Source organism: Monopterus albus, unplaced genomic scaffold (assembly GCF_001952655.1).
Source record: "Monopterus albus unplaced genomic scaffold, M_albus_1.0 scaffold343.1, whole genome shotgun sequence".
Classification (NCBI taxonomy): Eukaryota; Metazoa; Chordata; class Actinopteri; order Synbranchiformes; family Synbranchidae; genus Monopterus; species Monopterus albus.
In genome coordinates this window covers 458498-485126 of record NW_018128223.1, presented here as the reverse complement: position 1 = coordinate 485126, position 26629 = coordinate 458498, and the positions used below count along the sequence as shown (strand labels likewise).

At 43.1% G+C, this 26629-nt stretch overlaps 2 protein-coding genes across 4 annotated transcripts in view; one reads left to right on the top strand and one right to left on the bottom strand.

Annotated features, from left to right (window-relative positions):
* Positions 1 to 26629, bottom strand: part of vav3 (vav guanine nucleotide exchange factor 3) — a 114352-nt gene that overhangs the window by 6755 nt on the left and 80968 nt on the right. For 2 of the 3 annotated variants that reach the window (XM_020625019.1, XM_020625020.1), the window contains exons 16-25: positions 23403 to 23504; positions 21736 to 21827; positions 17424 to 17446; positions 16815 to 16833; positions 12701 to 12831; positions 5739 to 5804; positions 5156 to 5190; positions 4679 to 4795; positions 3770 to 3857; positions 2971 to 3100 (exon numbers count right to left, since the gene is read on the bottom strand). In XM_020625019.1, the coding sequence (XP_020480675.1) occupies positions 2971 to 3100; positions 3770 to 3857; positions 4679 to 4795; positions 5156 to 5190; positions 5739 to 5804; positions 12701 to 12831; positions 16815 to 16833; positions 17424 to 17446; positions 21736 to 21827; positions 23403 to 23504 (803 nt within the window). Of the gene's footprint in view, positions 1 to 2970; positions 3101 to 3769; positions 3858 to 4678; positions 4796 to 5155; positions 5191 to 5738; positions 5805 to 10320; positions 10829 to 12700; positions 12832 to 16814; positions 16834 to 17423; positions 17447 to 21735; positions 21828 to 23402; positions 23505 to 26629 lie in introns of those variants that run through there. The other variant, XM_020625021.1, reaches the window with a different exon arrangement.
* LOC109974686 (uncharacterized) lies at positions 7442 to 10360 on the top strand. The gene is made up of 2 exons (XM_020625023.1): positions 7442 to 10168; positions 10283 to 10360. Exon 1 carries the CDS (start codon positions 8413 to 8415, stop codon positions 9055 to 9057), a length of 645 nt encoding a protein of 214 aa, XP_020480679.1. The 5' UTR covers positions 7442 to 8412; the 3' UTR covers positions 9058 to 10168; positions 10283 to 10360.

The window sequence follows — 26629 nt, the reverse complement described above, 5'->3', positions numbered from 1 at the left end:
TTGGGGAACTGCCCAAGTCGAAACGACATGTTAAAAATATGGGTTAATGGTTTGCATATCCCCTCAATTACCCATTTAACAGTTGTCATAGTGATACCATCACTATCACTACATGTTTTGTTACCACATTTATTCACTATCTCTATAATTTCCTTTTCAACTATGGGCTTCAAAAACATAAAACTTATGTTCCTTTCGATTGTATTATTATTTATAGTGACGGATCTATCATCTGTACAAATGCTTCTTGCTAACAACATTCACAAAAAACCTATTAAACTTATCAACTACATCCTCCAATCTATTGACCGGTGTATCATTATCCAGAAAATATTGAGGGTAGTTACTCTTGCTGGAACTGTTTCTAATCAATTTATTTAATATATTCCAAGTACCTCTCATGTTATTTTTATTATCCTCTAATACTTTAGAGTACCGTATTTTCTGCACCATAAGGCACACTGGATTATAAGGCGCAGTCTCAATTACGGGGTCTATTTCTGTACTTAACCCATACATAAGGCGCACGCTAAAACGTAACGGAAGCAAAACAGCGAGTTTAGTTGAACTTTATTCTACTATTTAACAATACACTCACATTATTTTTTAATCAATCTTCTCCCACAAATCCACTTCCGAACCATAGATTCATTGATTTTGAATTCTTTCGCAGCTGCTCTATTCCCATTTACAACCGCGTAACTGATAGCCTGTAGTTTGAATTGTGCCTCGTAAGCATGTCTCTTCACTGGTGCCATTTTCGGGGGTCCTTAGACCGGTTTAGACTGGTTTATCGCTGCCAGCGTACGTAGTGTACGTATTACGTCCCTGTGTCAGCGGGAAATGGTCCGACAGTCAATCAAGCGGAGCGCTTACCAAAGTCGCACAACAACATTTTTACAGATTTTGGAACACATATAAGGCGCACCGGATTATAAGGCGCACGACCAATTTTTGAGAAAATTTAAGGCTCTTAGGTGCGCCTTATAATGCGGAAAATACGGTAATATAGTTTCTTACATCTCCTCAAAATCTCAATTAATTTGTTCTTATACTTTCTACACCACCTGCACAGGAACCACATTTCAGTCACTGGTAATAGAAAATCCCCACAAAGGCAGATAAATATCCAGACTTTATCAAAAACCAGGCACTCCCAACAATACTGCTGGCAAGTTAACTGGCCTGAGTTATTAGCATGCTTTAAAGAGACACAGCTCTGCAGCCTGTAATGGTGTTTGGCTATGAGCAATATGAGGAGAGATTGGCCTCCACTTCCAACAGTCACCAACACCCCAACTGTATTTTACATGCCTCATTTTTGTGGACCACACTGGAATACACAATGTGAACAGGTTGATTAACAGAGGTACACACATAAACATGCACGGTATCTTTTCACAAGACAGTGAAGGTGAGTTCAGCCCTGCAGTCCCACACACTGTTAAGTGATTCTCTATGGACATGTATTCATTTATATTTTTTATTAATACTCGTGTTGCTGTGGTTGTAATTAATGCATTGGATAAAATCAGTTTTTCCTTCTTCAAAACTCTATAAAACACAGCATAAACACCCATTATCAGTTTTCCAGCATTGCAAAAGAAATATAGCAACTAAAAGAAAACAGCAGAAAACAGCAAAGTTAATAACACTGTTTTTAACGGCACTGTTATGGTTGAGTCCCCCTCACCAGGGGGTGAGGGAGAGCAAAAGGGAGGACCCAAGATGCAGACCCATGTGCTAGTGAAAAAGGTGGTTTAATGGAGAACACAAACAAAGTAACTGAGTCAATATAGAGTACATAACCAGGGTAGGGCAGTGATGGCTGAGGAGACCAGGACGAGCAGATGAGGAGACAATAACCAGGAGGATTAGCGAACGCCGTCAGGGAAGCAGAGTAGCGAACGTACCGAAATCAAATGCACAGGAACTGTCAGTGTTGAAACCGGTTACGTATTGCTAACACATGTAAACAATGTACAAAAAGAAATCCACAGCACAGGGACTGTCAGCGTTGAAATCCAGTCAAGTACGAGTACACACATTTACATATATTTATATTTAAGTAATGCTCCAGCAACGACGGAGCGTCTGCCAGAGGTTTAAATAAGGAAGGGTGGTAATCAAGGGAATGCGCCTCACGAGAGAGAGAAAGGAAGAAGAGAGGCAGGTCACGCTGAGTGGACCTGACAGGCACAAATTTTTTGACATGATTAATTCAGGTTGTGTTGGGAGGACTCCTCACCTTAGCTGTAGTTTGGATCAGAATTTACTTAAATATATGTAAAAGTATTCATCATGTAGAATGGCACATTACACATTGTCATATAACTGGATTATACTATTTACTGATGCATTATTGTGTTCATCACTTTATTGTTGCAGCTGGTAAAGTGGGAGCTAAAATACTGCTGGGTACATTTTCCACTGAGGATCAGTGTTGGGATTATACTGTATTTCATTCTAGTCCTGTGAGTCTCATGACATTCATGTAGTGCAGTAAAAAGATGAATATTTACATAGGTTTAAGTATGAAGCACAGCAGAAAATCAAGTAAAGTACAAATACATCAAAAGTATACCTAAATATAGTACTTGAATAAATTTACTTTCCACCACTGGTTTTATGTTGCTCACTGATTTCCAATAATGAATGTGTCTATTTGTACAAAGCACCTCTTGTCCAGCCCCGTGCTGATAAGAAAATGTCCTTTTACAGTACATTTTAAACAGATACTATACAAATGTGCAGTTAATCTTCAATTAACTATGGCCATGAGATGAATCTGCAATGGAACATTTTTTCAATTGACAGACCTAGAAAATAGTCATTTAAAAGTGAAAGACAGAATGTGAAACCTGCATAGCAGAAGGAGAAAACTCACATAAGTATAAAATCAGTTTCTTTGAGTGTAGGGTCTTCATGGTTGACCGTTTGTGTTCTCAGTAACTTTACAGGTCTACTCACCATTGCCACCAGGCCGGTTGAGGCGGTGCACAGTAGTGCTCTCCAGTTCTCGGAAAGGAAACTGCAGCGTAGTGTCCAGACTCCTAAAGCCCTCTCTCAGTGAGTGGTGTTTGTAGTACTCAATCAGCTCCTGGACACACACACACACGTATACAAATAAGCCATCAAAGTAGTAAGATATGTAAGATATTTGCATGTCTGTGTACTGCTACATTTATATTGAAAATCTGCTATGAAAAGGTTTTGTATTTTTAGCTCTTATCACTGATATGTAAATGATGTTTCATTAATACACTGTCAAAATATGAAAAGTCTACATGAAAACAATGTTTGTTTCCATGGCAGCTATTGCAGGCAACCTGCTGGAGATGAGAAGTGCCCCCAAGAATAATGAATTTGTGCAATGTAGAGAAAATCAGGTTGTGTATGTTATATGCTTTGAAGGAGTCTAAGATAATAAGTCAATACAACCGCATTGGACAGAACTTTTAATGAGGTCTTCTGATTCCAATTGAAATTATATGTTGTTTTTATACACACTGATATTCAAACATTTTAATCAGGAAATCAGAGAGCACGGTTCTGTTATAAATAGGACTGGTGAACCTTTCCAAAATGCACTGAACTTATCAACAATGCTGAAGCCTTCAGGCCAGTATAAACACGTCTCTAAACATGCCTATGTTTGTGCACACAGCTAAAGTAAAATTTAGGTTCTGACATGTCATTATGTGAACCTGACAACATATTTATGAATTGCAGCGTAATTAAAAAAGTAAAACAGGTTGAAAAGACTCACTAATATACTCCTGAATTTCTTGTTCTCAGTGATGTGAAAGCAGTCCTCCTTAGTCAGGATCTTTATGTGCTTCACGTCGTTGTTGTACCTGTGGGCCATTGAATAAGTTATGAGTGTAATTTCCCTCTCTGATAAGTGCCATCAATTGGTTGTGGCCCCTAGTTCCTGGCAAGACCATGACAGTGTAATATGTGGGGTCCCAAAGGTTTGTCACATGTGAATGATGGGTGCATGTGTGGAACCAGTATGGCAGATGTTGTTCCTAAGCTTGTTCCAGTCCTGCCTTTATGTCACTGTGTACAAGTCTTCATGTAGTTATCTAATTATTCTGATAGGTGACAATTTTGTAGAAAAAAATGACAGCCCAGGTGAAACTGATGGGATCTAATCACATTTACCAAAAGCAGGCAAAGCAGATGGGCAAACAATGCAAGAATGCTGTTAAATGCCCAAAGGCTATGATCAACACAACAGACAAACTGGCAATGAACAAAAAAACTTCCAGTTTTACAGTATATACTGCAATGACCTAATCAATGTGTGTGTGTGTGTGTGTGTGTGTGTGTGTGTGTGTGTGTGTGTGTGTGTGTGTGTGTGTGTGTGTGTGTGTGTGTATGTGTGTGAGTATATGTGAGGGTCAAAGCTGGAGGGAAAACTGGAAACTGGATGGAGAATGAGAGTTTTTAGAAATGTCCAGAGGAACAAACCAGAGAAAACATAGGGTGGAGATGGACCAAGACTGCGACAATGTAAGTATAAGCACACAAGTATAAAAGTATCTATAAAGACACATTTCCACTGTCCATCACACTTTGTTGCATTTTGCTTTTATTGATAGAGACACATTTCCCACCTAAGCGGCTGATGTAAGACCTTTACTGAATGACCTGGCAGAAAAAGACGGCTTACTTTATGCTGATGGCATACTCCGTGTACTCTCTACAGCGATGGCGGACCAGATAGGTGCTGTTGACCCTGTTGATGAGTTGCGCTTCTGCCTGGAGCCGCTCCATGGGCCCTGCAAACCTGCAACACAGAAGACAAGAGGAAGAGTTGGGGAAGAAAAGGAGAAAAGAACAGAAAGAAACCTAACCACCCTAAAATTCATTGTGGAAGGTTAGACAAGTTATTGCCTTCACACTGCTGATCACATTGCTTTTTTAATATCTATATAATGGCTCTTCAGTTGGCTTAGACTTCCAGGTTAGAGTAAAGCTACAGAGTTTAACTGCTAAAGGCAAACAAAATATCCTGGACGTGGTTTGGCTGATTTACATACAGTATGTATTTAATGTTTTATTACAGTATATCCATTAACAATCACCTTTATCAAGACTTTCACCTCCTTATTAAATTATGAGTGAGAAAGGTATTTGATGAACATACCATGGCTGCAAAGAGTAATCGACGGGCTTTGGTACCTGAAGTAAACGGCAAAAGTGGACATCAACAGCTATCATACAACATACAAACAAACTTATATAGAGCACAGGTGTTTGTACACAGTTCAGCCTCAGTAAAGCAGCTCAATGCACTTCTTATTTTTACAACAGTGTAGAGATGGTGATAACAGTGTGTTATCTACTAGAGGACTCATAGCAGCTGGACAGAGTATGAATGGTATCAAATGAAACATGACAAGTGGTCGGGACAAGATGTTAAAAAAAGAGTTACATAGTTCACTCATCTTAGGAAAGATACACATTATGCTCTCAGCTGTTCAGTTGTTAAAGACTTCTTGTTCCTCAGAACATATGGTTTTACTCTTTGCTTTTTACTGATACAATGAATTAGAGATTAAGCTACATCCATCTCATGGTCGTGGTCAGTACATAAAAACCTGTAGACTGGTTTCTTCTAATGCCAGGTATTTTCTCTCTGAAATCCCCAGCCATCCCCATGCCGCTGAAGTGCTGGTAAATACATACAGCCGGAATGTACCGAAGGAGAAGAAAGAAAGACTGCTTACACATGGGCAGGGCTTCACAGAGTTGCTTGGAAAGAAGCCAACCTCTTTTGTTGACAGGAGTTTGCCCTGAAACCACAGACAGATAACTGTGTCATGACTCTGACTCCATGATTCAGGAGCAATTAGCTTGCAACACAGAGAAAAGCTAATTTACAGCCCTATGTAACTATTGCTGAAATGATGGTTGACAGGAAGAGATCGAGTTCCTCATTCCTCCCATGGTGGCGACTCTGGATGCTCAGCACCTCCAGTTATCAACACTGGGGAGACTTGGTCCACATAAACATCATGTAGTTGTCTCCTTTTCACCGATTCAGGTGCTGTGGGTGATGAAGCTGTTTTTGTTCTATGAAAATATTGCCGCTGTCAAGCAGAAACCTATATCTCTGAAACTGCTACTTTACAGGAAATAAAAAAACCCTGTGTATCAAATAATTCAACATTATGTTGTCAAAACCTGGTATTATGTCTTTATATATGGTGACTTACTTGTGTGCCATTACATCATTAACATTTTTACCTAAATCGAGCTCATATGAGGTTTTGCTTCAGCTTCAGGATCCAATGGAGTTACGAGATTTAGTCACATGCCCATCTTAATGCTTTTTATTGGTTAAATGTTTGTAAAACCCACAGACAGATGTAAAGGGTGATCAGTAGCACTGATTGAAAAACTATCAAAACTTAATAAAATGACGTAACAACAGTCTCACAGCTTTGAGCCTGCCCTGCCACCATCGTAGGCTAGGGACCTTACCACAGCTTCATGCAGTGTCGCTGTGACTGCTAGCTATGCTATGGGGGGGACTATCCACAGTGGAAAGCCAAGCACCTGGTGTTACGGTTTCGCAACAATCTGCTTCCTGGATTTATGTTTGTTTACCTGTGCTCTCCCCACTGCTCCGTCACTGCAATTAGTTACCATGTCGTTCACCTGTTGATCCCCCGGTCCGGTCCCCTGTGGTTTCTCTCTGCAATCAGCCATCATTTCTCCCACCTGCTGCTCATTGTCTCCCGGTCCTGTCAGGTATATATACACCCTGTCTTCCGCTGCCTCCTTGCTGGTTCATACGATATCATTACCCTACGTTTATGCTACGCTACAATACCATAGTACTATCCGTGCGTGTCATGAGCTCGCCATTTCTTCATCTCTGTGTTCCGGTCTTGATCCTGCTTAAGTCCTTAACTCCATGCCTTTGTGTTTTGTTTAACTGCTAGCACTCCTGTCCGCTGTTCATCCATCTGCTACTTGCTATTCCGTGTTCCTCTGTTTGCTACTCCGTCTGCCAGTACCACTCAGGCCACCAGATCTACATATCCCAGCTTACCTGATATCCTGCTGCCGGTTCTCCTGTTTGTCTTCTGGTTCCTGTGTCTCCCCTACTGCCGGCTCTCCTGTTTGCCCTCTGGTTCCTGTGTCCACCTTGCTGTCGGCTCTCCTGCTCGCCTTCTGGGTCCTGTGTCTCCCCTGCTGCCCGCACTCCTGCTCGTCCTCTGGTTTCTGTGTTTCTCCTGCTGCCGGCCCTCCTGGTCTCCTCGTCCCCCTCCCCCCCTGGGTTCCTCCTGGTCTCCTCGGCCCCCCCTTGGTTCCTCCTGGTCTCCTCATCCCCCCTTGGTTCCTCCTGGTCTCCTAATCCCCCCTTGGTTCCTCCTCATCCCCTCGTCCCTCCTGGTCTCATTGTCCCTCCTGGTCCTCCTGGGTTCCTCATCGTCACTCCTGGTCTTCCTGGGTTCCTCATGCACTCCCTGACTTCCTGGAGCCTGTTCCTCTTCCTGCCACCCAGCATTACCTGTGTTGTAGTCATTAAACTACTTTCTTTAGCTCCCACTCCTCCTTACATGTGAGGTCCACACCACACTCACATGTAACAGAATGAACCAGCCACACAAGACCCCAGCAGACACCCGCCGGGAGCTGGGGGGCCTCGTGTGGGTGAAGACATGCTGCGCTCACTTAGGGAGGCCCCGTCCTGTGAGTACCTACATCCCCAGGCGAGCCCCAGTCCTGCTGCTGCCAGGCCTTCTCCTTCTCAGACCCCCTGGCCTGTCTATCCCTCCATGCGAGTGGGCGTTCTGACCATATTCCAGTGCCCACCACTTTTGGCTCCTCACCTTTTTTGGTACCAGGCTGGCCCTCTGTCCTGGAGGTCCTGGAGCAGGGAAGAGTAGGAGGAGGGGTAGACGCCAGCCAGCTCCCCAGCAGCCACAGCCTCAGCCCCGGCTGGCTCCCTAGTCTGGTCACAGTGGCATCCCTGCTGACTCCCCGTACCCCTGGTGTGCCGACGATAGCGTCCCCGCTAGGGCCCAAGACAGTCAGTATGCCAATGCCACCCCAGTTCCAGTACCTGGTCCCGAACGGATCAGCCGGCCGCCTCAGCCAGTCCCAGAGATGCAGTCTCCACAGGCCCTCCCCTCCGGTCTGGGCACAGTGGTGTTCCCGCTGACTCCCTAAAACCCAGGTGCACCAACAAAGATGTCCCCGCCAGGCCCCGAGCCAGTCAGTGTGCCGACGCCACCTTGGTGTCTGTCCCTGTGTCCGTTCCAGGTCCTGTTTCCAAGTGGGTCGGCCGGTGCGTTGATACCGCCTTAGTGCCGGTGCCAGCATCTGTGCCCGACCAGCAGCTCCACTTCCTGCAGCAGCAGCAGCCTTTGCCTGTTCCCCAGCTGGAGAATGGTGATGTCCCCTCTGATGCCAGGGGGCCCGGGTGTGCCAACAATAGTGTCCCCGCCAGGGCCCGGCTCGCTCAGTGTGCTGATGGTGAGCCGCCAGCCAGGGCATTTGCTGCTGTTACTGTTCCTGTCCCTGAGCGGGGTCGGTCGACACGCCAACACAGCCTTCAAGCCTGTTCCTGTTGCTGTCCCTGAGCGGGTTGGCCGGGGCACCAATGCTGCCTTCAAGCCTGTTCCTGTCCCTGTCTCTGGGCGGGTTGGCTGGCGTGCCAATGCCACCTTCGAGCCAGTTCCTGCCTTTGAGTGGGTCGGGGACAATGCCACTTCCCTGCTCCTGGTTTTTGAGGGGGTTGGCAACGATGCCATTCCCCTGCTCCTAGCCTTTGAGGGGGTTGGCAACGACGCCACTCCCCTGCTCCTGAGTGGGTTGGAAACGACGCCACGCTCCTGCTTCCTGATCCCGTGTGGGTTGGCAACGATAGTACTCCGCTCCTTCCAGCTCCAGAGGGGTGGGTCGACAGTGGCGCCACCACTCCGCTCCTTTCAGCCCCAATGGGGTGGGTCGACGACAACTCCACCCTGCTACCAGCTCCAGAGGGATGGGTCAACGGTGACGCCACCACTCCGCTCCTTTCAACCCCAGTAGGGTGGGTCGATGACGACGACTCCACCCTGCTACCAGCTCCTGAGGGGTTCGCTGGCCCCGCCACCCTGCTACCAGCTCCAGAGGGGTTTGCTGACGATGACGCCGCCCTGCTTCCTGCTCCAGAGGGGTTTGCTGACGCCAACGCCCTGCTTCCTGCTCCAGAGGGGATCACCAATGCTGCCTCAGTTCCTGATCCAGTTCCTGGTCCCGAGTGGGTTGGCTGGTACGCCAATGCCGCGTCAGTTCCAGTTCCTGGTCCCGAGCGGGTCGCCTGGTACGCCAACGCCACGTCAGTGCCAGTTCCTGGTCCCGAGCGGGTCGGCAAATGCGCCAACGCCCCCTTTGCTCTGGTACCTGTTTGACTGCATCAAGGCCGTCCTCTGGAGCGGCCTCTCCGCGGCCTCTCCGCGGCCCTGTCTGGCATTGAGGCCGCCCGCAGGTCGGTTCCTGCGACTTAGGTCATTTTTCTTTGTTTGGACAATGTGTCCAGTCCAGCATTTTTTGGCTGGTCGTTTTATGTTTACATTCTCACCGCCCGGACTTGGTGTTCCTGGCCTATGACTGTCTGTTATCATTTTGGTGCCCTCCTTCCGGGCCCCTGCCTCCCTCTCTATACAGCCCTGTTGTGGTTTTGTTTTGTTTTTGGGATGTCTAGCAGCCATCCTTGGGGGGGGGTACTGTTATGGTTTTACGAGGATCTGCTTCCTGGATTTATGTTTGTTTACCTGTGCTCTCCCTGCTGCTACGTCACCACAATTAGTCACCATGTCGTTCACCTGTTGATCCCCGGTCCAGTCCCCTGCGGTTTCTCTCTGCAATCAGCCATCATTTCTCCCACCTGCTGCTCATTGTCTCCCGGTCTTGTCAGGTATATATACACCCTGTCTTCCACCGCCTCTTTACTGGTTCATACGATACATTACCCTACGTTTATGCTACGCTACGATACCATAGTACCATGCGTGCGTGTCATGAGCTTGCCTTTTTCTTTGTCTCTGTGTTCCGGTCTTGGTCCTGCTCCATCGTTTCTGTTAACTTCTGCAAACTCAGCAGCCCCACGTACCCTACGCCTGGTCAGTCAGCCACCGTCGCTGTTTTTGTTTTATCTTGCGTAAGTCCTTAACTCCATGCCTTTGTTTTGTTTAACTGCTAGCACTCCTGTCCGCTGTTCATCCATCTGCTACTTGCTATTCCGTGTTCCTCTGTTTGCTACTCCGTCTGCCAGTACCACTCAGGCCACCAGATCTACATATCCCAGCTTACCTGATATCCTGCTGCCGGTTCTCCTGTTTGTCTTCTGGTTCCTGTGTCTCCCCTACTGCCGGCTCTCCTGTTTGCCCTCTGGTTCCTGTGTCCACCTTGCTGTCGGCTCTCCTGCTCGCCTTCTGGGTCCTGTGTCTCCCCTGCTGCCCGCACTCCTGCTTGTCCTCTGGTTTCTGTGTTTCTCCTGCTGCCGGCCCTCCTGGTCTCCTCATCCCCCCTTTGGTTCCTCCTCGTCCCCTCGTCCCTCCTGGTCTCCTCATCCCTCCTGGTTTTATCGTCCCTCCTGGTCCTCCTGGGTTCCTCATCATCACTCCTGGTCCTCCTGGGTTCCTCATCATCACTCCTGGTCCTCCTGGGTTCCTCATGCACTCCCTGACTTCCTGGAGCCTGTTCCTCTTCCTGCCACCCAGCATTACCTGTTTTGTAGTCATTAAACTACTTTCTTTAGCTCCCACTCCTCCTGGTCTCTGTCTGCAATTGGGATCCACACCACACTCACATGTAACACCTGGTACCAAAAGAGAGTACAGCAGAGTCGGGTCGAGCCGGTACCAGGCAGTGGAAAAGGGGCTATATTTGCATAGTGATTCAAGTAGTTAAATTACTTGTGGCAATTTGTCTGCCAGTCTGTCAGTCCGGGATTTTTAATATTTTTAATTATTTGAACAACAATGGTGATATATCGTACAGACGAACAAGCTAATCCAGGACTGACAGACATTAAATGTGAGCAGAGGTAATTCACTGTCGGCTTTAGTCTCTGCATGGAAATTGCTGAAAATGCTATTAATATAAAAAGTGACCGGCCTAATCATTAAACTACTGCAACTACAATTTGGCCAATAAAAAGAAAGGAATGGTTTTTTTAATAATGTTATTTTACCATGCTGTTTGTGAGGGACAAGGACATTACCAGTGCCAAATAGAACCATGGATAAGAACGTTGCTCATGTGTTGTAGAAACAAGAGATTCTGCTCTAACAAGTAAAAAGATAAGGCCAAGGTTACTAGACCATTGTTCAAGCTGTTCATACTGTCTGAAAAGGTGCTAGTTTGAACTACTTTTTCTAAGTAGCTTGAGCTAACCAAACTAGATTCCCTCCCATGGTAGCATTGCTGTAGTTCCCCTTCCAGTGTGGACTAATTACTGAGCTATGCTTTCAGAGCAGTTTCCCCAACACTGGCCCTACATGGAAAACCATTTTAAGATGGGTTGCTTTACTATTGGGACAGGTCATAAATAAGCAGGAATCAAAATAAGGTTAACAGTGGCATGCATTTAAAATTCAAAGGTTTTATAACATTAAATGTTAAAAGTCTTCAGTTATTTGAAAAGATATACAGATATACTGTAAATAAACTTTTACAATACACGGGAGAAAATGTTGCCATTGATTAGGTGAACTACACTGTGGACTACAGCATGAGGTCTGTTTTTTTTACTTATATTTGTTTAGATTTTGGAAAATAATGAACACACTATTAGCAGCTCCTGTTTACTGTGTACCACTGGATGTACAGTGAATTGTCACTGAATCACATTGACACTGAAGAAAACTCCTCAGGCGAATTCTGCAGTTAAACAGAGCATTGTCATTCTGTGATGGAAGCGGGTATATGGCCATTCTTTGTGATAGATCAAACATAATGATATTCTGGGAAAGTGTATGTCATATGGAATCTGAAATGTGTATCGTGTCTGTATGTTCAGGTTTAACTGAAAGAACTGACTTTTGACATAACTTGAGGCAGTTGGGGTCTAAGGGTTTAAAGTAGCCTACCTTAATGTCCTCCATTGTTGTGTAGATGGCTCACACTACAAACCTAATTTGCCCTTTTTTATACAATGTCTATATGCACAAATACACAACTGAATGTATGACTCACACACAGTACATGTGAACTATAAAGATTTCATTTGTGCAGGGAGGTGTGATACAGTGATATGTTGTATTAAAATTGAATGTGATGGCCATTTAAAAGGTACATCTTGTGAGCTTGATACTCTGATGTGAGGTTAAAAGGGTTTATGGCCAAAATGTGAGTTTTGGATACTGATATTTTATAACTGGTTAAACAAATCAGTAGGGTTCAGAGATAAATCAGGGAGGCGACAGTGGTGCGGTGGGTAGAGCAGTCGTCTCCCAACCAGAAGGTTGAAAATTTGAATCTCAGTGCCGGCAGCCCCGATGGTTAGAGCCATTGGTTGAAGTGCCGCCGCAGGTGGCTGCCATTGGTTCTGTACTCCTTGTGTGTAACATACTTGGCCAATAAAGGTGATTATCATTATCCTTATAAATAGCTGATGACCCCTGGGTTAGGCTGAGTGACATTTAAATCCATTTTTTAGGCTTGTGAAATACTGTATGTGACCTCTGACCTGCCACCACAGGCTTTGAAGGTCTGCGCAGATTAACTCAATGATATCACCGGTCTGGATGTTCAATGCTGGACCAGAAGTGGGGCTCGGCACGCCGGAGTAGTTCCTGATTACCAGCATCTTGGGCAGACCTGCAACAAGGACTGCATTAGAGTCCTCCGCATGCTGTTCATGTGCTTCACATGAACACTATGGAAACAGCACAGTCCTGACAAATAGAAATGTGGAGCGGTAAAGACGGTTGGTCATTATTCAGGATTTATTTTAACCTTATGGATCTTATTTACAGACCTAAACCATACTAGTTTTGTACAGTTTAAAAAAATCCATTTTGAAATCAGAAGTGAGATATTTGATTTGTAAAACACAAACTAATCTATTTGATTTTATTTAAACAAGTAATGACAAAATAGGTTTCTTACAATGAGAACCAAAGTTTTGAAGGATGAGAGATACATTTTAATGTGCTAATTTCTTTTTTCATTTTTCTGTCTTCAAATGGAAACTGTCAAAACAGATGTGGATGAGTACCCAACTTATCTGCAGTTACAGTATTGTTGATGTGAACTGAGCAACCACAGGAGCACATCTTCAGTCTGTCTAGAAAGTCAATTTTGGCTTTTCCTGTTTAGGGGTTGCCACAGTGAATCATCACACTGATGACTCGCATGTTGACATTTGGCATGTTTTACACCAGATACCCTTCCTGATGCAAGCTGGTTTTGAACGTGGGGCACCGCGGCAAGAGTGCTGTGCCTTAACCACTAGACTACCAGGGACGGCATCTTCAGTCTGTCTGGTTTGACCTTTTCCATTTGAAGACAAAAAAATTTGAAAGGAAAATGAGCACATTAAAATTCTACTCTCCTGATTCAAGAAAGCAGCCAATTTTGCCAAGTACACAAAGACAGGTGACAAATTAAGGGACAAATCAACACAATAGGGCTCTGTGTATCTGGGTGCAGCAATGAACTGTCTCCACTCCAGGTGGAAAGCTGTGGACATGTTTTGCAGTGTTATGGGGTAGCTGTGGCTCAGGAAGTAGAGCGGGTCACCTACTAACCAAAGGGTTGGTCATTTGATTCTTGGTTTCTCCAGTCCACATGTCAAAATGACCTCGAGCAAGACACTGAACCCTAAGTTGCCCCTGGTAGCTGTCCTACTGGTGTGTGTGAAAGCACTTTGAATGTGCTGCAATGCACAGAAAATCACTATACAAGTCCATTTACCAGTATTGGTGCATTATGTGCATGACCAGGTATCACCCAGAGAATCACTGTAGAGGGAGGAATGCATTATGAGCAGCTGGTGTTGGGGCTGGCATTTGTAATGTCCAATCAAAACTCATCCCCAATAAATGCATCCCAGATACCCGACTCTGACTGATGTCACTGAGGTCATGACATGGAAATATGTGAGAGGAAAGTTTCTTTCCCTGCATCTTCTTCTTCTACTTGTTATGTACTCTATTCCTACATTGTCATGACAAAACTATTTATGTAGAAGTATGGCACCAAAATAGTCACTCACTAGTCTGCTAATATCACTGACCAGCGCTTCTACATGGAAGATATACAATCGCTGGTCCTGTAACCAGCAGCAGGTATACAGTGTAATCTACCCACAGTGGGCGAAATGCACAGGGGGTCTTAGAGGTTATTTGCATGTAACTTTATAAATATTTCATTGTTTTTAAAATGTCATCTCATTTTTTATAGGGCTTAGTTCTGAATGGGGTCGCGGGGAGGCTGCAGCCAATCCCAGCTCGCATCGGGCGAAAGGCGGGGTACACCCTGGACAGGTTGCCGGTCCAACACACAGACGAACAACCATACACACACATTCACCCCTATGGGCAATTTAGAGTCACCAATTAACTGAAGCTGCATGTCTTTGGACAGTGGGAGAGAACCCACGCAGGCACAGGGGGAACATGCAAACTTCGCACAGAAAGGTCGCAAACCTGGAACCTTCTCGCTGTGAGGCAACGGCACTACCCACCGTGCCACTGTGCGGCCCCTGTGTTTTTAAAATAACACAGTGAAATATATTGTAATCCCTGCATTTTATGATGATGTACCACAGGTGATCCAGAATCTGACTGAGGTCTATGGGAGCTGTTAAAGATTACTTAACTACATGTACATCTACCTACACTGGGATCAGACTGTCCTAAATGCAAAATTAGACTCAATGTATCCTGTGTCTTTTTGAAATTTGATTGAAAAAACTGTAACTGGACAGCAAGCGACTGCAGCGAACAGTGAGGTCGAACTGACTTTACCTGCTGCCTGTAACATGAATGATCAGGACATCTGCCCTGTAACTGTTATTCCATTTTTCATTATGGCTTATGAGCGGTGTTGTTTTGTGCACCTACAACTAATTAATGATTGTGGATTGTGTCAGATTATTACACACTGATGGCAGGACCCTCTGACCTGTCACTCAAAACGGCTACACCCTTACTTATTTATAACATTTAGTCTCAATATAACTCAAACAGGCACATTATAAAAACAACCATTGCAACTGTACAGGGGATGAAAGAGGAAATTGGCTATAGAGAGCAAAATGACTTTTTGTACCACGCTGTGAACATGGTATTTCTGCTGTAAAGTTGGGCGTTTTAACCCGGGAGTCTATGGGGACTGACTCCCTTTTGGAGCCTGGCCTCTAGTGCCCATTTGAGTGTTGTGCATGGACAGTGAAAAAAAAGGGAATTCAGGTCAGAGCATAATGAAAAGTGTAGAAAAGCCAACAAAAGCGTACTGAAAGATTTCTATAGCCTTACTTCTCTTTCAGGGTCTGATGCCAGACTCTAGCACTGAGCCTGGCAGCTTTATTTATTCAGATAGTTTCACTGATATCACAGTCTCTTTTCAAGAGAGAGCTGAGAAGAACAGTCATAGTCATGAAACTCATTCTTAAGACAAAATAAATATCCAGAGACCACACTAAAATCAAATTTCACAAAGCACAACAACAACCAAAAACAAATTATCCATTAGAAACAGAGCAATAATAATGGTTTAATACTGCAAAGAGTCATTAAAGAATCTAATTTAAGAGAAGTTTGTAGCTCATTTAACCCTTGTGCCCTCCTTAAATGTACTATGCTCTTGACGCATTTGTGGCAAAAATGTACACGTACAAAAGTATGAATATAAATTTTTCATATTTCAATATTTTTATCAACTTTTTTTCATAAATCTCTTAAACGACTTCAGACTTGCTCAAAAGTACCAAATATTCGATCATTCTCAGGATTTTAACCCTTTAAATGTCAGTTATTAATTTGAATTAGGAATTATTTATTACAAAAAAACACCAAAAATGAATTTTTTTCCATATAATAAATAGTAGGAGGATGTGGTTTTGGTGGTGAATAGAGTCTTGGATATGTCAAAGACTGGCAACAAAATTGATTTGATTGCTTTAGTATTTTTTATGCACTTCCTCCTGACACATTCGTGGCCAAAAATGCCCCATTGACTTCCATTGAAACCAAATTTTTTTTATTCTCACTACAGTATAAAACCATAAAGCCATGCATTCTGTAATGTCAGCATTTCATTTTGAAGAAAAGTAGTGATATTTGATATTTTTACCGTATTTCACCAGATTCAACTTTTTCCCATTGTAGGCCAATACATGAAATTGTTGTACTTTTGCCATATTATGGAGCCGTGTGACTACCAGGGGGCCCCAAGAGTTTTGTGTGGTGCCCCTAATCAACACATCCATATTAGATCTGATTAACCTCTCTCTATACAAATAAAGTTGAAAGTTTATTCTAGTCACTTTACACTATGAGCCCACTAATTCACAAATGCTCACACTCCGCTTATGCCATCAGGGGCACCTTGGATATCAGTGTCTTGCCCAAGGGCACTTCGACGTATAGACTGCAGTAGCCAGTGATCGAACCACCAACACTATAGTTAGGAACCACACCCACCCCAACAAAACCTGCAAAAATCTGGTCATTTGTCTTTAGAGCAGAAGTCTCTATGTACACTGTTTAGAGAGAAAAGAACCAACAGAGAAGGAAGAGAAGATGATGTGTGCAAGATGGGCAGATATCAGGGGGAGTGTTGCGTTTTGAGCTCACCTGGATCTTGAGCTTTGCCCTGAAAAAATGCACAGAGAGCATTACCCTAAGAAACAGGTATAGAGAGGGATGCACACAGTGCATACAGAAATCACCACCACAGTAGATATACCACAAACACCAAGTCGGTGCAAATGCTATCTCTTTCTACTAGCTTATAACCTGCTAGATTCATTTTTAGCTGAATATGTCTGCACACAGACATGACAAATTAAAACCCAGAACACATGCACTGAAGCCGCAGGTCAGCTACTGTCTATGCAGCAGAAATATTTCAAAGTGGCAGAAAGCAGTGTTTTTTTTTTTAATCTTCAAACACATTTTTCTAGATAATGACATGTTGCTGTTTACTGATGTTTGTATTGATTAGACATGATTGTTTTACATTAAAATACTTACTGGCATAGTGCGTCCAGTATAGCCAGTTATTGGCAAGTAAAAGACTGAATTTCCAGAGCACATAGCAGTCTCAGAATCAGCAAAAATAGTCACATTTCAGATGGAATACATCAAGTAAACAGAATACATTGCAGCAAAGCTCTGAAAAAGAGGTGAGCAGCAGACACAGTATACAAATCAATACACAGACACAGAGCAGCAGCAGCTCACCTGAGTTCTGACAGAGCCAGGATCTGAAAGAAGTTTGAGAGCAGGCATAGTGAATGACGGGTTAGTGGATGTACACAAACACTTACACAATAAAAGGCAAAAGGAAACATTCCCTCATTAGTGGAGAAGGCAGCTGCTCGTGTCTGACCATGGTTCACTCGGTTTTACTGCGCTGCCACTACCTGACAACCAGGATAGTAGAGTTAACAAGGTGGGAGGGGATGGGGGGTTGTTTTCACTGGCTCCTGAGGGACGGGTTACACCCCTTAGATACACACAAACACACACTTAGGCACACACACATACCAAATGTACCTGTGCAAACAGAACAAATGTACAAACACACACATATCTCCAAGCACAAGTTGGCTGGCAGAAAGCCATGAATATATGTATCTGTACCTACAGTACACAAACACACACACACCTCACTCTCAACTCACGCTGTTCCTCAAGTGAACTTTAACCTGTTATATAAACACATAATAACAGGGACATGCAGGAAAACAATAGATTAACTCTGACACATACTGTATGTACACAACCCTTTACTCTGTAGCTGTGAATGCATTTGTGTAGTCCTGCTGGTGTACTGACAAGACCTGTACATGCAAGTATTATGGTGGTGTTCTCAGCTTTAACATGAGTAAATTCACTGTTGGTGCCTATTCAGCAAAAAGTGGTGCAACCAATAAGGATGTACCAAAGTAGCCTTTGTGTACTTGGATATTTATGAGTTTCAGGATCTTAAAATACTTTTACATTATTTTGTTACCTACAGTAAGTATTAATCCCTCCACATGTACCAGCAAAGAGTGTGCACAGTGCAGAGTAATGAGAGGGGGAATTCAAACTGACATGTCGGTATCCACAGTTCCATGCTGTCCTCTTGCAGCTACAGTAATTCAGATCAGGTACACACTGTGCCCAGATGGGCCTGGCAGCATGGGCGGAGCCAAGAGGGTGGCCAGGGGTGGCACCAGCTACCCCCAAAATCTGATTGGCCAGCTCTGGGGCCACCTCTGCCAGAGTCACAATGTGATGTTTGTCACTGTTAATGAATGAAAAATGAAAAACAATGACAAACTGTTGTCTTAAATACAACTTTCTGTCGCTTCATAATTGATATTGATCAAATTAATTTTATTTTATATCATGCATGTGGTATGATATTTGTACTCATCTCTCCAACTGTGTTGTTGTGGAGCACTCTTCATGAATCCCTTCAGTGGCGGAGCCACTGTGCAGCAGCGGTGTTCCCAGCTGGGAGTAAATATGGAGCGCAGCCAAAGGAAGCACGATGTGTGTCTCATTTTTACACAAAATAAACAATGTGATTCTTAACAAGGTATGATTTATTATTTCATAGAACTGGGAGTTTAATTTTCTTTTTACATGTATTTCCAATGTGCTACCCCACTTTGACTCTGTGCATCTGCCTGGCCACCCCGACCAGAATTTTCAAGATCCACTCCTGCCTGGCAGTGGTGGTATTGCCTCTGCAACCTGATAGCACCACAAGAAATGCCAGTTTCAGCAGAACAGTTTCAACAGCTTGTTATGGGAATTACAAACACACATGCAACAGTGACACACAGTGTTATAGCTATTTTAGTCTTGTCTGCAACTACTTGAAGGCATCAACACATACCTACGCAGCAAAGGGGTTTATGGGTAAATGTAAGTCACTGATGGTTGCAGACGATCCGACGTGCACACCTCCCAAATCTCAACTATACATTGTGTGAAGCAAATTGGCATCACTTAGCTAGACTGACTACCTGTTCTTAAGTGCCAACCATGATTTCAAGTCTGTCAGACAGTCAAACAGTGGCTGTAATGACATCCCTCTTGTTGGCTTTAATGGTAAGAAAATCTGAATCATCAGCATAACAATGAAAAGAAAAGCCATATTTCCTTAAGACAGATCCCAATGGAAGCATGTGCAATGAGAACAGAATGGGACTGAACACAGATCCTTGGGGGGACACCACAGGAAAGGATTGTTGAAGAGGCGGAACGGTACCAATATTAACAGTAAAAGTTCTATTGGTGAGATAAGATCTGAACCAGTTAAGAACAGTACCTTGAATTCCTACACACTGCTCCAATCGAGATAAGAGGATTTCATGATCTACTGTATCAAAGGCAGCAGTGAGATCTAAAAGCACCAATAAAACTGAATCCCCGGCATCCTAGCCAACAAAATATCATTACTGATGTTTAATAACGCAAACTCGGTACTATGTTTTGATTTAAAACCACACTGAAATTGCTCCTCAATGCCATTATCTGTCAGAAAAGACTGGAGTTGGATAAAAACAATCTTCTCCAGACCTTTAGACATAAAAGGACATTTAGAAACTGGTCTGAAATTACAGAACACTTTGCTGACACTCTTATACACAGACACACGCAGTGGACATGCATGAAGACTATTTTCATCCCACATGTCTGAAGTTTTCCCTCCAATAATAACAAATAGTCAGATAATAACAAAAAGTCAGACTTTTGTTAAAATGCTGCAAAACTGTTCAACTTTGGGGATTTATGAAATGGTACCCAATGACGTGTCAAACCCACCCACGGAAGAGGGGATGTTTTAATGATTATTTGCATTCCTGATCAAATACTTACTGTATATAACCTTCTAACTGATAGGAGTTATGTGCAACAAACCTCCGTATTCGGTAAAACAGGTCACACTGCTTCTGGTTGAGGTCTTCCATTACAAGTTTGTATATGAATATAGTGCTGTTTTATTCCAGATGTCTCTAAGAACTACTCAGAATCACAGATGCCCATCAAATCTGCAGGTCAACATCTAAAACATCTGACACCAAGATGCATAAGGGGTTTAAGCTATGTGCTTCATCACATACTGTATCTGTTACTAAGCATTCTGCTAATGTTAGCTCACATTACTAGCCCCAATCAGGGATAGCCTAATGCACAGGAATGATGCTCCTCCACTTTGTTTTTGCTAGATAGGAAAAAATATTTACTTGATCCAATCCAATCCCAAAATGTACTTACCGGTAATCAATTTGAAATTCATAATGTTAGGATAAGGATAATCACCTTTATTGGCCAAGTATGTTACACACAAGGAATTTGTTTCCGGTACAGAACCAATGGCAGCCATTTGCAGCGCCACTTCAACCAACAGCTCTAACCATCGGGGGCGTTCAGTGTCTTGCCCAAGCACACTTTGACACGTGGACTGCCGGCACCGAGATTCGAACCTTCAACCTTCTGGTTGGGAGACAACTGCTCTACCCACCTGTCGCCCCCCATAGATTTTTGTTAGTGCTTAAAAATCCAATCATCAGTAAAGTCTATGTCCTAAAAGAGAGCCAGTAAAAACAAATGATCTAAGTTGTGATGTTAAAAATTAAGCTGTGGTGACTGATTCAAAGCGTTAACTCATGTATTAAGTAACATGCAAGAAACCATTCCACCTTAAAAAGTGGCCAGTTGCTTGCAACCGAACAATGATAGTTGTATTGCTAGCTAGCCTCAATTAATACAAACAAAAAAGTGGGTGTACAGTGTAGGCTACAGCAATGACAAAAGTGTGTGTTACGGGTCCTGTGATAATATATTAATGTTTCTAATTAGTTGATATATAAGAATATATAAGATTTTCTATAGCAATAACATTCACCCTCTGGCAAATGGCTGCGAATTCATGTTATTCTGCCACAGCAAACAACAGATTCAGTCTAACATTTTCATTCAGGTACACAGTAGAAATCACTGTTAGGATTTTCCCACTTATGGTATTTAATAGGTCATGAAAAAGACTGATAACTAAATAGCTAACAAATCAAGTAAAATGCCAAAAATGACAACAAATAAAAAGCAGGTTAATGTTAGCTGATTACTTACAGTTAGTTTAAAGTGTCGTTACTACCTTCTCTGACAAGACAGATGTGATGAGACCTGTTTTCAGAGTTGGTCATTTTCAACAAACTCCATTTAGAGCAAAATCCCTTATTCCCATGGTTCCTTTCCCCCTCATCCTTTTCTGGAAGTTATGTATAGCTTTTCTAAATCATAGTGCAACAAATCCTCCACTCACACACTGGGTTTTATGCACCATAATGTGTCATCTGTCATAATGTTCACACTGCTCTAAAGGGACAATTAGATTTAATGTCTGTCTTGAAAACATTATGTTCAGTGACAAACTAGTTTGTTGCAGACTGGGCATAACTGATACAGGGTTGCACATTAGAGTGTAGCTCATAACAATTTGAATTGAAAATTGGGTTATATTTTTGTGTATAGTTGAGCAGTGACATGTTACCTGTTTTTCCACAGCAGCCAAAGCGGCCCAGGCATTCTTTATGGGCACCTAGATGACACTTGTGGCACAGGTATCCCTGGTAAAAGATGCCTCTGCAGACAAAAGAACATGAAAATTGATTATATGGACAGTGCAGGGTTGCAGCGGTATACCATGGTATGAAAATTGAAAGTTATCATGCCATGAACATTTGCTTATTACTAGTATTGAAATAAAAAACACAATGCGTGTGCACCTTTCTTCTGTGACTGCCTGTTAGACTTTACAGTGGGTGCCACATACACACATGCAAATGTCAGAGAGAAGGAGGCTGAAGTCACCAAACTACAGCCACCAAAAAGAAATTAAAATCAGAGGCAGAGGGTTAGTTTAGATAGGCTGCTAATGAACACCTTTGATAACATCATTGCTCCGTGCAGATCAGTGTGTCCCATTTATAACTTTAATCCCAATTGATAAACGTCAGTCATAAAATGTATTATTGAAATAATTTTCCACATTGTCTGTTCACTTGCTGACCTATGACTTACAAAAGGACTCACACTGATCCTGATTTGACCCCAGAAATGCACACAAACTTTCCTGGCTCACACAAATGAGTGTTAGTTTAAATGAGTAATAGCATACTGTAACTCTACAACCCCAAACCAGAAAAAGTTGGGACGATATGTAAAATCAAAATTAAAGATGAAATTAAAGATGAAAACTGTGATATGTCCCCTGTGGTCCACTGTGATCTGTGCCCTGTATTACATTGAAAACAATACAGCAACACATTTTTTGATCTGATACCTCATCAATTTTATTTTTTGTTCCAAATAAACACGCACTTCAGTTCTGATTCCTGCAACACATTCCAAACTAAGTTGGGTCGGCTGCATTTCAGGACCAGTAATGAAATGATGATTCCATGTGAAACAGGTGATGTCACCAGGTGTCTGCAACATGATTTGGTACAAAAATGGCATCCAGGAAAGGCCGAGCCCTTTAGGGACAAAGATGGGCCGAGGACCGCGAGTTTGCCAACATATGTGTGAGAAGATGATTGAAATGCTGTTTAAAGAAAATGAGAAATAATCAGGAAAATAACATCCAAAAGAAGATAAATGAAAAACTGCTCTTCAAATGCTTCTTGAGCCCATCCCTGGTTTATTCTTATTTTTCTAATCTTATCCTCAGAAGATGTTGGTGCACTCAATGTCTGGCTCTGCATATTCATGGTGCAGTCATCTTGTCCCCCTTTCCTGTCCACTGCCCCAAAGAAGTGCTGAAGTTTGAAAGACATTTCTCTTCACTGTTCTCAGGAGCACTCAATCATTCCTGATGTAAGAGAGGCCACCAGGTGCAGTCCTCTTGGTGCTGATACCATTCAGCAAATTCAAAAGAAACTTTGTGTAACTATGTCACATGTGCAAATGAAGAGAGGAGTAAAATGGAAGGTGATGAATAAATTCTTAGGGTTCGCTTCAGAGAAAAAAGACTAGTGGTCTTTCAAAAGACTACTCAAAGGGAAAGGGTCCACAGCTTGTCTTCAGTTTGGCAATATCCTTGAAGGGGTTTTGTGCTTTTATAGTGTGAGTGTGTGTGTGTGTGTGTGTGTGTGTGTGTGTGTGTGTGTGTGTGTGTGTGTGTGTGTGTGTGTGTGTGTAAAATAGCTGGCCTCTTACCTTAACAGCATGTGGCAAGCACTGCAGTAAGTGATTCTTTCAAAGGTGTGCATTCGAAACTCATGGAGGTTGTTATTCTCATTCTCAGGACGAATGTTGGATCTAAACAGAACATAGCACACATTAAATGTTAGAGCTCTTAAAAGTCTCAGTTCCTAGCACATACATTTAGTGGTGGAATGCAACTGGGTACATTTACTCAGTTACTGCCCTTAAGTACAATTTTGACGTGCTTGTACTTTACTTCAGTAAATTTCAAAAGCAAACATTTTTTCTGCACTATTTTTTATAAGTAGTTACTCTGCATTTTCAACTTAGTAATATAAAATATAATCAACAAATAAATTCTAACATATTATTATAATTTTAAATACAGGTGGCACAGTGGTTAGCGCTGTTGCCTCACAACAAGACGGTTCGGGGTTCAAGCCCCAGCCGACCTGGGGCCTTTCTGTGCAGAGTATGCATGTTCTCCCTGTGCCTGCGTGGGTTCTCTCTGGGTGCTCCGGCTTCCTACCACAGTCCAGAGACATGCAGCTTAGGTTGACTGAAGACTTTAAACTGCCCATAGGAGTGAGTGTGTGTGGTTGTTTGTCTATGTGTCAGCCCTGTGACAAACCAGCGACCTGTCCAGGTCCAAGTGCCTTAGGTCAGGGTTTCCCAAAGTTTTCAGCCCATGACCCACAAAATATTGTTGCAAAAGACCCATGACCCAGTCACGCCACATGCAACATGCTGTACACAGAACAACGCACAGAGGCGCAGGTTGATTGATCAAGCAGGTATAACAACAAACCGATCACTACCTAACAACCAAATGTTAATTTTAGTAATAAAGGGGTTTAATACAATATTAAAATGAATGTCAGTGTAAAAACAAATGTAATAAATGGACACAATATGTAAGAGCAGGACAAAACACGAACACAGTGTGATATGTGTGCATGCATAATGCACAGCTTGCGCAAAAAGTCAACTAATCTGATGGATGGGCAATGTGCATGGAGCAAAGCAGGTCCATTCTGGGTTTGATTTTGGAGATGGCAACTCGATCATCCTCCACGTTAAGTCGCGATCTCTATTTATTCTTTATGTAAGTCAGTGCCGAGAAAGTCTTTTCACATAAATAGGTCGAAATAAATAGGTGGAAAGCTGCAGGTATTCCCTCTCGACTGAAATCCAAAACTCAGCCAGCGTCTTGGAATCAAATGCGGTCTTTAAAGTCTGATCAGAAGACAGTTCAATGAGCGTATCCTCCATGTCAGACGGTAGGTGATTCACCCTGTCTACAGTGAACAGGGATCTTATCCAATCATATTGTTCTGTGGCCGTTTCCACAGGGAAGTACTTTGTAAAATGTTCCAGAAGTGCTTGAAGGTGAGTGGTGATAGACCTCCTAACAGTGTGTTGTCCTCCATGAATTCCTCCAGCTCAGAAAACATATCAATCTGTCCCATTTCAACGCGCTGTATCCAGCGCTCCAGTTTCCTCGTGAATGCCCGGACCTTATCATTCAGTGACATGATGCTTGTGTTTTCACCTTGCAACCACGTATTAAGTCCATTCAGTTTTTCGAAAATACTTGACAAATATGCCAGTCTTGTGAGCCAGTCAGGATCAGTGAGGTGCTCAGCAAGCTGGGATCCCTGTTCGATAAAAAAATATGTGCACCTCATCTCGCAGCTCATACAGGCGGCTCAGTACGTTCCCTCGCGAAAGCCACCTGACCTCTGTGTGGAGCAGCAGGCCCTGGTGCTCTGATCCCAGTTCGTTACAAAGAATGGCAAAAAATCTCATATTAAGTGGGCGTGATCTTATGTAATTGACCATTTTTGCCACAGTTTCAAGTACATAATTAAGCTCTACATCCAGTGTTTTGGTAGCAAGAGCTTCTCGATGGATAATGCAGTGCGTAAAATTGATGTGAGATGCCACTTGCATGACTCTTGCTTTTAGTCCTTTCTTTTTTTCCCAGCATTGCACCTGCACCATCTGTGCACACAGCAATGCATTCGTTCCATGACAGACCCTGTTCTTTTAGATTTGTGTCAAGTTTATTGAAAATATCCTCACCTGTGCAAGTCCCTTCCAGCTGGGAGCAAAAGAGCATCTCTTCGTTAAGTTTTCCCTCAAAATATATCTAACGTAAGCAAGGAGCTGGGCAGTATTTGATACATCAGTAGATTCATCTAATTGTAAAGCATATCTCCCCTTCTTTACTCTTTCAATCGGCTGAGACTTGATGTCCTGAGCCATGTCTGTGATGCGACAGGCAACAGTCCCGTCAGACAGTGGCACTGACTCCAGCTCAGTGGTCTGTTTATCTCCATGCATAACTGCTCATCACTACAGCAGCAGGTTTAATTAAAGTTTCCCCGATTGTGTTTTGGCTTTTTGGCCCGTGCAATTAAATATGCCACCTCATATGAGGCCCTTTGAACTTTGGCAGTTGTTGTAGTCAGTTTAGTTAAGAATTTCCTTTGTCCTCATAACTCTCCTTCTTTTCTGAGGAAAAAATCAACAGGTTTACCAGCAAGACTGGGATGCTTGGTGTTCAGGTGTCATAGCATTTTTACAGGCTTAAGGCTTTCATGTGCCAGAACCTCTGAGCATACTACACACTGGGGATGTTGTGCCTCGTTTATGACGATGCATGTGAACCCATATTTGATCAACTCTTCTCTATATTTTCTGGGTTTTAAGGGGGAAGGCGCTCCGATTGTTGGCGGACATGGTGTTTATGGATTTTGGCGGGCTTTACCGGAGGTAGATGGCATTTCTAGCGGCTGTGCTTCTCTTTCCTCCGCTGTCATGTCTGTTAGCTTCTCCATCGGCTTCTCCGCAGGGTTGTCTCCCATTTTCCCCGCCCGCTCCTCTGCTGGTCTCTCTCTATTGTCTTTTGTTGATAACAACTACCGTTTAATTCTAGTGAAAAAAACTAACACTAACTACATTAGAAACAGTTGTAAGCTAGATGTAAAAAAGTAGCTGTCATGGTCGCTTGTCATTGTGGTACTGTAAATAGATGCGTGATTGATGGCGTTGTTCTGTCCTAATCACCTCCCGTCAGTACCATAGTATTTAGGCCTAATATTTCTACTGTTTAACATGTTTATGTCCATATTATGCAGTTTATTATGAAAAAAAATTACCAAAATATGTGAAAGCAAATTTGCAGTTTCTCAGTGGAAATGCAGTGTAGTTTACATCATGATTGGGAATAATCC

Coding starts and splice junctions, on each gene's coding strand:
- LOC109974686 (XM_020625023.1), top strand. CDS start 8,413: ATGGTGATGTCCCCTCTGATGCCAGGGGGCCCGGGTGTGCCAACAATA.